At 41.4% G+C, this 11,599-nt stretch overlaps 1 protein-coding gene across 14 annotated transcripts in view; it reads left to right on the forward strand.

Annotated features, from left to right (window-relative positions):
* The window catches only part of MPPE1 (metallophosphoesterase 1), a 29,809-nt gene extending 18,416 nt beyond the window's left edge, over nucleotides 1–11,393 (forward strand). For 11 of the 14 annotated variants that reach the window (XM_079300556.1, XM_079300561.1, XM_079300555.1 and 8 more), the window contains 9 exons: nucleotides 3,338–3,712; nucleotides 4,085–4,193; nucleotides 4,836–4,939; nucleotides 5,446–5,526; nucleotides 7,312–7,420; nucleotides 8,267–8,338; nucleotides 8,449–8,571; nucleotides 9,370–9,510; nucleotides 10,920–11,393. In XM_079300556.1, coding sequence (XP_079156682.1) covers nucleotides 3,438–3,712; nucleotides 4,085–4,193; nucleotides 4,836–4,939; nucleotides 5,446–5,526; nucleotides 7,312–7,420; nucleotides 8,267–8,338; nucleotides 8,449–8,571; nucleotides 9,370–9,510; nucleotides 10,920–11,102 — 1,197 coding nt within the window. In that variant the 5' untranslated portion in view covers nucleotides 3,338–3,437 and the 3' untranslated portion in view covers nucleotides 11,103–11,393. Of the gene's footprint in view, nucleotides 1–731; nucleotides 988–1,314; nucleotides 1,336–3,337; nucleotides 3,713–4,084; nucleotides 4,194–4,835; nucleotides 4,940–5,445; nucleotides 5,527–7,311; nucleotides 7,421–8,266; nucleotides 8,339–8,448; nucleotides 8,572–9,369; nucleotides 9,511–10,919 lie in introns of those variants that run through there. The other 3 variants (XM_079300557.1, XM_079300564.1, XM_079300560.1) reach the window with 3 other exon arrangements.
* Nucleotides 11,394–11,599: the final 206 nt, after the last annotated feature.

The raw sequence follows: 11,599 nt of genomic DNA on the forward strand, positions 1-11,599 counted from the left end.
AAAGGTCCAGAACTCCTTGTGCCTGCTCTGGCTATAGATCCCTGCATTCCTTTGTTTCATTCTTGGCTCACTTGTAAATTAAAGCTGGATAATGTTCTGAACAAGAGGTGAAAAAGGGAAACAGAAGAGTAACAATGCAAGTCTGCATTGCCAGTAAACTTGATGGAAGAAAATAAGGAGGATAGCATGCGTAAGAGAAAATTTTAAGTGCAAACATGTTTGTAACATTTGCTAATAAGTAAAATAAACTGCTTCCTGGAGAAGGAAGCAGTGCCAGTCACTGGAGCCTTTCCGCCCAGTGTTGTGGGGTAAAGTTACACTTTCAGCAGGTTTAAACTTTGGTCCCGTCGTTAAATGATTCAGTCACTGTCCTCGTCCATAGGCTGATTTTCAAATGTCGTGCAGAACAAGAAACAGTGAGGAATCCTACAGTATTTTCTCATAGCTCCCAGCTCGGGTGAGGAACTCTGTAATGAGAATTTACTCGGATGAGCCGTGCTAGAGGGAGCGGCAGCAACGCGCGGAGCCGCAGCTCCGCAGCAGCGGCTGTGCAGCACCGGCGGGGGTGGGATGGGATGGGATGGGATGGGGTGGGATGGGAGCAGCCGTGGGCTGGCAGGTGGCAGAGCGAGGTGGGCAGGCATTTCTCTCAGCCAGTAGTAGGAGCTGTCTTTCAGCTCGATCTCCGTCGCTGACTTTCTGTGAGGTTGTTTTTTTTTTTCTTTATTTCCCTTTCCGCTTTTCCTTTCACTATCAGGAATGCTGGCGGTGTAGGGTGCACCTCTGGGACACCTCTGGCAACTTCCACATCTGCAGCACAATCCCCAAATAGTAACAATTAGCTGCAGAAACGCGGGAGGAGGAATGGATGTGAAAGTGACCGGTTCTGGCATTGATTGTGTCTGTCCCTACTTGTGACTCTTGAAAAATGGCAATTTTGCCTGGAAGATATTTTCATTTTCTACTGATTGCAGGTTTGGTTTATTGGTGTGGATTTCTTCTTTTTTAACTTGATAGTATCGGTGTGCTCTTGAAGCTGTGATTTTAATTAATTAATTAATTAATTTTCTGGGCACGGCTAATGCAAGTTAAATAATTTACTGGCATTTTCTGTTTAAATTAAGACTACCAAAGTCTACTTCCAAATAAATACTACTTCCTGCTTTGCAGGATAAAGCTATATAAAATTTGTGGATAATAATATCCTTTGGATAAGAATTTGCCTGTCTTTTTGTCCTTGTTGCTGTGCCAGTTAGCAGATACCTCTGCTTTGATCTTGCCTCCTTGTGAGATGTACAAACAAGTTGTTATTTTTGTTAGCTAGTTAAAGTGCAGGTGAGATGAGTATTAAACAGGTTAATCAGTCTATATGTGTAGTTCCACCTATTGTGGAATTGTGACATTTGGCCAGTGGCTTTTTCCTGCTAAACCAAGTTTAGGTAAACTGAATTCCATGCAATTAATTATTAGTCATGCTACTGTTTGATAATGCATATTAGAAATGTTTCATGGTGCAGGCTAATAGTTCTTTGTCTCAAATAAGTACTTTGTAGTGCTGATATGGGAAGCTTGTGTTTGGAAATAAGTGGCTATTATCAAATAGAGGGTTTGGTTGGAAAAATAATATACTCATCATGTGTCAGTGTTCACTTTCCATGAGACATAAATGGGCTAGTTCATAGGACAGTGAAGCAATTTAACTTTGTTCTGTATTCTGCATATAACTGGGGCAAATATTGTAGAAACAATGCACTATTTTTGTGTGGCTTTGTAATTTTGTCCCAATATTCCTTGGGTAAAAATTTTCAAAGGTACCAAATATTCTCAGCTGTAGTCAGATTTAGCTAATTCAGACTTGGTCTGCTAATCACTGAATACTGTGCTCAGTAATTGCTCACATCCTGGATATTAGTCCTAAATTAGGATTTTTCTATTGAAGAAAGCAAAACTGCAATACTGTTGTTGGGTGGGGAACTACATTTTGTGAATTTCTCTGGAAGCTGTTTCTGAGCCTGTGAAGCAGCATCTCTGTAGGTCCCCTGGAGTCCCTTTACTGTGACCATGCTACAGTGTTCAGCTTTAAAGAGTGAGACCTGCAGTGCTCTTCAGACTGAGACCATGAGGGGCTGGAGCTGGCAACTGAGGGGTTTCATTGCAGAGTAAGGGCTGGTGCCTCTGTTCTCTCAGCTGGGATACTTTCTTCTGTGCACTTACCCTGAAAATGTGTTCCTGCCAAGGGCTGTGAAAGAAACAGAAAAAAATACTGGAGTTTCAAAAGGGGTAAATTCCCTGTTTAGGTTACAGGGTATTTAAAGCAGCAGAAAGCAGTAAATAGTTACCTCACCAGTTTGGGCTCATTAACCATTTCTCTACAGCTGCAGTGAAGTTTCTTTTTTTCTGAGGCTTAGATGTTTCTTGTTTTCCTCTTGTCAGAAATGAAGCAGTCTTAGTTAATTGGTGTATCTGTGCCTATGTTCGTGGAAACCTCCCATAAACTGGTTCTGGGATCCTGAACTGCCCTTGGTTCTTGGAGATTACAACAAACCATATGAAGGGTTGTAGTGCTGTTGATTTGGTGTAGGCATGTTCTGTACTTGTGCCAGAAGATATCCTCTGGTAGTTGTTTAGCCTGGAGAAAAGAAGGCTGAGGGGAGACCTTATTGCTCTCTACAACTGCTTGAAATTAGGCTGTAGCTGGGGGGCTGTTGGTCTGTTCTCCCAAATAAGTGATGGGACAAGTGGAAGTGGCCATAAGTTTGCCAGTGGTGGTTTAGACTGGATACTAGGAAAATTTCTTCACTGGAAGGGTTGTCCTGTGTTGGAACAGGCTGCCCAAGGAAGTGGAGGAATCACAATCCCTACAGGTATTTAAAAGATCTGTGAATGTGGCACCTAGGGACATAGTTTAGTGGTGGACTTGGCAGTGCTGGGTTAAGGTTTGGACTCCAATCTTGGGATTCTTTTCCAACCTCAGTGATTCTACATGGATCCTAACAGATTTTTCTTTCTTTTTTGCAGCTGCTGTTGGAGCTAACCTCTGTCTTTACCTACTTTTCACCCCCACTCATAGTATTTTCACTGTAAAGTTCTAAGAAAGGCATAATGCACCAAGATCCTGGCTGGCTGTAATCTGCTTTCCTTGGTGCTGGTGGGAGCGGGTGCAGTTCTGTGCTCAGCTGCCCATCTGTGTGCCTGGAGGAGAACTTCATGCTTTAGGTCAATTACATATTCCCAAGCCTTTCAGGGTGACAAGAAGCTAACACTGTAGGCCCTGCATGGTAGCTTTCCACAGGGAATGCTGACTTAATGAGTATTTTATTTTGTATTTTCTCCACAGGGATTTTGTGCTGACAAAAGGCAGGTGATCCTTTGGGTAGCCCAAGCTGTTTTCATCCAAGAGAGGAGAACTTGAGCCATTGTCTTATGCTGGTACTGCAATGCTGAGTTCTAGCTCGACCACTGTGAAGAATCTCCCTCTGAAGAGAAGGCTCTGTTTTCTGCTGAAACTTGTGTGCTTTGTCAGCTCAGTATTAATATTTTGTGAGTTTTTAATTTATTACGTGGTAATATTTCAATGCCAGTGGCCAAATGTGAAAGGTGGAACTCACATGAGTGAAAAAGAGACTTCAGCTTCAGTCCTAAAGGCCATAATTTTAGCTGATACACACCTACTTGGTGAAATCAAAGGACATTGGCTGGATAAGCTAAGAAGGTAATTATTAATTTTTTTGAATAATCTCTACTCAGTTTTTAGAGTTTTTAGTAGGAGCTAATGGGACAATAATTCACTGTTCTATTAAACAGCAATTCATTAGAATTGTAATGAAAAAATAAACAAGCTGGTATTACTTCTTGCATGCCTTGGTCCTGATTATATTATGGTGGAATCACCCACCAGGTAAGATGCACCTATTGTCCTTACACCTGATTGCTAAGTATATTTAATTTGAATTTCATAATATATTTTCATATCTCAGTATGTAAGAGCCAGTTTCCCATTCCCATTGTCAGGCTGTGTCTGTGCATTCAGAGCTGAGGATCCAGAGGTGAGGCAGTGATAACTGGTTCTGTATTATCCTTTCAGGGAATGGCAAATGGAAAGATCTTTCCAAACTGCCTTATGGTTACTGCAGCCAGATATTGTTTTTATTCTGGGAGATGTTTTTGATGAAGGAAAATGGAGCTCACCTCAGGTATGACATCATCAGCTCTCCTATTTCAAAAAATGAGGATTTCTTGAAGGAAATGGAAGCAGATAGGTATGCAAGGCTTTGTTTAATACTGCTACAGTTGTCCTGTTGGTAGAAGTTTCTAGTCTTTCAGATAGTAGTTGAAATGTTGTGATTCTCCTTCATTTTTGGAAGTACCTTGACAATTTTTCCCCTCATATAAAGCTTTCAAAATGCAAATATCTGAGTTTGTGCTTCTGTGTTACATGCTTGGGCTGCCCTGGCTGGATGCCTGGTGCCTAGCAAAGCTGCCCTGTCACTTCTCTCCTCAGCTGGGGAGGGGAGAGAAAATACAAAAGAGACCCTCCTTCTTTACTGACCTTGGTATCTGCAGGGCTCTTCCTCTCACAGATTCTCACTCCTCTCTGGCTGCAGTTGCAGAGTTTCCTTTTTTGCCACCTTCCTAATTCTGTTATCCCAGAGGCACTATCAGCCTTGGCCAGCAGTGGGTCCATCTTGGAGCTGGCTGGCATTGGCTCTGTAGGACCCAGGGGAGGCTCCCACAGAAGCCACCCCTACAGCCCCCCCAATACCAAAAATGGCCATGCAAACCCACTACTATTAGTGCTGTGGAACAGCACTCACTTCTTCTGTTTTTTCCTGCAGGCCTGGGCAGATGATGTCAGGAGGTTCCAGAAAATGTTCAAGCATTCAGTTTTTACGGAGCTGGTGGTCATCGCTGGGAATCACGACATCGGATTCCATTACGAGTGAGTCCTGTGCAGGAACACACAAGTGCCAAGAATGAAGTGTCAGCATGCCCACAGTAACTGTACTGGGTCTGAGGGACACGTTTTGTGGTTATATAGAAACTTTTTCATCATGATCAAATTAGAAAGGGTCGTAATTTAGAGTAAGGCCTGTGCACAAAACAGGTTTATACTTTTCTGACCATATGAGGGTTGTTCAGAGCTGCTCCTTCTGCACTGACATGGAATCCTTGAAGCTGCTTTTCCTTGTACTGGGCCTTCTCCTTAGAAAGGCACCTGAGCATATTTCCACTCCTGAGTGTCCTCACTCTGCTGGTGCTTGCACTGATGGGAGGGGCTGGAAGACACAAGGGGTGTCAGAGCATCCCTGAGTTTCCTGAATAATTGTGTGAGCTGGATAATGGAGCAGCAAACTGCATGAATGGTCAGCAAACTATAAAGCAACTGTGTCAGATGAGTTCCAATGGCAATTTCTCACCTCAGTGTATTTTTGCTCTGTGACACAGAATGACAACTTACAAGGTAAATCGATTTGAAAAGGTTTTCAACTTTACTTCAGGAAAGCTGATAACTCGGAAAGGAATAAAGTGAGTATGTTTAATTTTTTGTCTAATGAAATAGTATGGGAATGCTTCACTTAAAGCTTTAAAAAAAACTTCACTTTAAAAAAAAATCACCTACCTTATGATGTGTTAAACCCCAAACATTTTGTACAAACCTGTAGTTTGACATGGTCAGGGAGCTGTACTTAGAGTGTGTAAAGTGCAACAATTTCCTTTTAAATGGAAAAGTACTGTGGAGTCGGAATCCATTTCTCTGGTGTGCCTTTATACTTCCTTGCAGCTGGTAATGAGGCATGGCTGTAAACATAGCAGGAAAAAAAAATATGAACCAACCCCCCCTGTGTTTACAAATTAAGAGTTTCATTAATTTTAATAACTTCTTTAGTCTACAGAACTTAACCCTTGTGTGAGGAATTCGGGAATACAGCAGTTGCATGTCTGCAGTTTTTCCACAAGGTGGGGTAATAAAGCTCAAGCTGCTTTTGGCTTAGAGCAGAGCTCAGTGCAGTTTGTTCTCACAGCTGTGTCCCCGTGGCTGCCCTTGTGTGCTGTGTGCCCTGTTACCTCCAGACACTGTGCAGGAGCCCCATGGGGGAATGCAGTACTGGGTTTGTGGAAAGGTTCACATTCAGGAAGGGAAAGCCCATTGCCACACTGTGTTTGGCACGTGTGCCCTCAGGTTGTACTCACTTGCAGAAATGTGAGATTCAAAATCTATAGGTTTACACAGGTTTTCTTAATTAAGCAAACATTATAAATGTTCATTCAAAAATCCAGAACAGATCTGCAAATGGTTGTGTCTGTTTTAGTAGGGATCTCTGAGCTTTGTGAATGCTCAGTATAAAGCTGTTGCTTATCATGCAGATGTGGGGTCCTCAAGATATGTATTTCAGCTGTTCAAAAAATAATTATTATGGAACATTTCCATGTCTCCTTTGATAAAACAAAGGAATTCAATACAATTCTTGCATGCAGTTGCAGATTGTATGTCTGGTATTCATTAACTGCAATGAGCTGCACTATTAATGAAATATTCTCAGATAAACTATTTTACAACAAATCTGTGGTATAAAAGCAGCTTCATTTGCTAAAAGAGAATTAATTTTTGTTTTACTGTTGTCTAGTATTTCTTAAGTGAAGGCATTCAGCTCATTTTTGTCTTTTAAACAGACTGAGCTGGGGATGTATCTCAAGCTGAATGTGTGACTAAATGGGTATGAATCTTGTAGCAGAAGTTGATTTGAAACTACAGGGAAATGTTCTATTAAGAATAAAATCCTGTTTTGTGTGTCAGAGACTGCAAAGTACAAAACTAAGCTTGTTCAGGGCAGTCACCCAAATGCAGTGTTGTTCTGCTTTTCAGTTGTTCTGAAGAAATCCCATGTTTTGGATTCTGTCTCTGAGATCTAAACTGTGTGGGGAGAGGAGCAAGTTCTCCTTTCTCTTCAGAATTTAGTTTAGTGATGAACTTCTAACATTCCATTAGAACACAACTTAAGTATCCATTAAAACAGAAAAAATCATAAAGTGTCAGCATGAAGCATAAGGTACATTGTGCAACCTAATTAACAACTGTATAGAGGAGCCAACCAGGCAGAGACATGGCTGTGGTACAGATACTCAGAGGAGGATTTATAGCACACGATTTCAGCAGCTGCTACATTCTGCTGCTTTGTTGAGCTGTGTCCAACTTAGGTACACTTGCATTTTATAGAACGAAGTTTATCCCACACGTGTGTATGAACAACAAAAGCAAAATGCCTTCCTGTCCTCCCCACTCCTCTTTGCCCACCCCCTGGTATTTTCCAGCTTTGTCCTGGTGAACAGTGTAGCCATGGAGGGTGATGGCTGTGCTGTCTGCCGTACCTCAGAGGCAAAACTTGTGGCTCTTTCTCACAAACTGAATTGCTCCCAGCAGGTAAGATATTATTAAAGATCTGATTACAGACAGTGACTCCTGTCCCACAAAGGGAATACTGATACTGTAGCATAGTCAGGATACAACCAGACTCTCCTGAAAAAAATTTTCTTCCAATTCACACTGCAACTTGTTAGCAAGTCTGTCTCCTCCTCATATCTCTCTTAAGCACGTTTATTTAACTATTAACAGTGTTGGTTTGTACTATGGTGTAAACTTCCTTGTCAGTGCTGCCAACAGTGTCATTTCCTCTGTTCCGAGGAATGGCAAAAATTCTGTAACCCTCCCTTTGACTCCAGATACATAACCCTGCATTTATATTTATGGATATTATTCTGTTTTGTAACCTTCAAGTATGTTCTTTTACTTTTCTGATTCTACTGCAATCCTTTCCTCATAGCCTAGTAGTGTTTTAATTGTATTTTTTCATCATATCAAATTGCTTCTTGTATTTCCTTCTTCCCTTTTTCATAGGCTGACTGGATGCACAGTAGGCAGCATAACTGACTGGGCTGGCAGTCAATCAGGAAACCAGCTCCCAGTTGAAAAATTGCCAGACTCTATTTCTCTTGGGCTGCCCTCAAACTCCTTTGCCTTGTTGGTGCAGAGATCCTGCTGCTGCTTTCTGCAGTCAGAAAGAGCACAGCTCTATTTACAGCATGTACAGAATGGGGAGTTTCACCAGTCCACAGTAAAATTCTTAGGAGTTCATTCAATGGTAGAATTCTGAGCTAAACTGATTAAAAAAAACCAAAGCCAACAATGACCCCACCCTCCATAATCCCTTAAAACCTAGCTATTGCTTAATTACCTTCACCCCTTCCTGTGGCTTGATTTTGTTCACAGAAACCGAATCATTCCAACAGAAGATGCAGTGATGTGGAAAAACTTCCAGCTTCAGAACCTATCCTTTTACAGGTATGTAAGAGGTGGGGTGAGGCAACATACTGACATGATGTTGTGGATTTATTACTGTTCCAGAAAGGCTGGATCATTAACAAGCAATCCTTGCTTTTAATTACTCCCAGCATTACCCTCTCTATCGGAAAAGTGATGCTGAATGCACTGGAGAAGATTCTGCTCCTCCAGAGGAGAAAAACATCCCTTTCAAAGAAAAGTATGATGTACTGTCTCAAGAGGCATCACAAAAGGTTTGATTTCTTGGGAACTTGAGTGGCAGTGAGTGGGTGAGAGGAGGGACATATGTGTAGATATAAATAGGTTAAAAAATTGGGGTAAGGCTGTTGGCTGAGACAAGCAGAGCACAGCTGCTGCTGTCTGATGAGGCCTGGGAGAGGCTGCTTGTTAGAGCTGCTCCCCTGAGGATCCTCACCATCATGGCCTCGGTCCTGCCAGGTTTCCCAGGTACAGCTCCTAAGTCTTGGCACTCTTCAATCTACTGTGGTGCCATTACCTCCACTTCAGCATTCTGTACTTTCTGTACTGGGTAAATTATCGACACACCTAGTATGAAGTCACTGTTTTCCAACACTTTGAAAGCTGGGTTAGTAACTACAAGAAAATGTAAAGTATTCCCTAAAAACTTAATGGTCATTATTTCTTTCCTTCTGCATAAATGTCTTCACTCAAGATTGTCAGTACAAGATTCTTCCTTAGACAAGAAAATAGTATTGCTTTACTGAACCCAAAGTTTTTATCTTTGTGATATCCACAGCATGCTGTTGCCTTTTTTCTTCTGATCTGTATGACAAAAGAGAAAAAAAAAAAAGCCCAATACTTGGGATCAGGGCCAAATGGATGTGATTGATACTGCAATACCAACAGATTTCTTACTGGAAAACAGAAGTTTACGGAAAACACTTTGTAAGAATATGAGAAAATCGCCAAAATCTCACTATTTTTAAAGGGGAAAAATAGAGGAGGGGGTTTAAGTTCAATTCATTTTTAGCTTGACCTAAATTTTTGTGCTTTACCATTTTGTGTTCTAGCTGCTATGGTGGTTCCAGCCCCGTTTGATTCTCAGTGGGCACACTCATAGTGCTTGTGAAGTGCTGCATGCAGGGAAAATTCCAGAAATCAGTGTCCCATCATTCAGTTGGAGGAATAGAAACAATCCTAGTTTCATTATGGTAAGTTTTAATTTTTTTTTATTTTTGTCAGATAACTTTCATAGATAAATCAACATGGCAGTCAGCTATATTTTAAAACTGATTCTACCTGTAAAAACGAAAAATAAAAAAAAAATTGCCTACCCACCCAACCCACTCAGTACACTGCATCCACTTTATAAAGTACATCTGTGGGAGCCACATGTTCTGTGTGGTACAAAGCAATGCTGTTAAAGACCTAATTAGTATCTGGGTACATTTTCTTAGAAAGAGGGTGCACTGTAAACTATTGACTTGTAAAAAGAATCAGTATTGTGCACTGAACAGTAGAAAGACCAGTTTGACTTGGCTGATTTACCAGCTATGAAAACAAGACTGTATCCACCTCAAACCCTTTTGCACGGTGATCATGGTTTTCAAACGTGTGCATCAATGCAGTGAAAGTGTTTGTGACGTGCCCACAGTCTGCCTCCTCATTGCCAGTTCACATTTTATACAGTGTGTTGGTTATGCTTGTGCAGGCAGTTCCAGTGCTCAGTATATCCTTAGAGGTAAATCAATTAGTTCCCCAGTTCAAAAATAAAACAGAACTCTTAGAAACTTGGAGTAAGAAGCAAAACCGACAATCTGTTTACAGAGTAGTCTGTGACTTGGAGGGGGAAATCTTTTATGTATGTTTTACTGCTGTTGAGTTTAGGCTGCTTAATACACAGATAATCCCATATGTTTAAATTCATTTTATGCAACTGTTAGTATTTGTTGTTGAAAGTAGTTCTGTTTTTTCCATATTCCTGAGAGTAGCTGCCTTCAAAGTACACACACAGTCTGCACACGCCAGACAGCGCATCTTCACTGCAAAACAAAAGGTTGGCTAATTAAAGTTGCATCCTCTCCACTACTGTTTTAACTCCTCAGCCTCGAGCTGCTGTAAATTTTAATTTAAACTGCAAAGTCAAACCAAAGCCCAACAAAGTTCTTTGTTGTTGAAGTTCCTGTTCCTAATTTGGATTAGCCAACGTGTGTTTTTGCAGCATGTACTGGGTAAGGAGGAGGGCTTGGGGGAGGAAGGGGCACATTCACAAAACCTAACTTTAGCCTGGAAAGTCTCCTTCCAGGTGGATTTACAGCAGCTAAAGTTAAGCTTCTCTTGAAGGCAAATCTGATGAGGAGCCCAGCTCTCTATTTATGCTAGATGGGAAGATTGGCCTCTGGGCTAATGTTGGCCTGGTGAATATTCCAGTTAGTGCCCAGCACCACAAGGTATGGACTCTTCAGCCCCCTGGAGAAGGCACTGGTACTAGGAAACTGGCCCCAACCCTTGCCACCCAACATAGGGATTTAGAAATAGGAGATCTGACAGCTGTGGTGCTCACTCCTGATTCAGAACCCACTGTAACACAGCAAAGTGAGAGTCTTCATTTCTTTTCCAGGGCAGTATAACACCAACTGACTTCTCCCTCCAAAAATGCTTCCTTCCATTTGAGAGCAGAGTCTTCACTATCTACTGTGCAGCAGGTGCTCTGCTTGTGATCCTGGTACTAGCTCATGTTCAGCTTCTCACTCCACCGTTTTATTTTGCTCAGCGTTTAATCAGTAAGCATAAAGCAGTATGAAGAGCCAGACATCTGCATTCAGTCACTGAAATACCAAAGCTGAGAACAGTCAAACATCAGACTATATTCATGCCAGCAAATGACCTAATTTGATTGCTAGTCTGAAGGCAGGTTGCATTTACACATACCATAGAAGTCCTATACAGCTGATATGACTACTACAGGATAAATAATTAACTGAAATGAACGTTTCATGCTGTACAAAAATACTGTATTCAACAATCAAATGAGTCCTTTTCCTGCTATAATTTTTGTATCAAATATGTATATTAAAAGTGTAACTGTACATTATGTAAATCCTATAGCCTCATCACTTGTCTGCACTTGTGTCTTACCCTGGTGGAGGCTGAATCTTGCAAACTGGAAACGTTTCTCTGTTTTATTGCTGCATGGCCCTTCAAATGTCGTACTTGTGTTTGTTAGGGTCAGGCAGAATCTGGATGCATCAGCATTGAGAGATGCAGATTTCTGGAACGTTTTTAGGGTGTTGTGTGTAA

Source organism: Erithacus rubecula (genome assembly GCF_903797595.1).
Source record: "Erithacus rubecula genome assembly, chromosome: 3".
In the NCBI taxonomy this organism is placed as follows: domain Eukaryota; kingdom Metazoa; phylum Chordata; class Aves; order Passeriformes; family Muscicapidae; genus Erithacus; species Erithacus rubecula.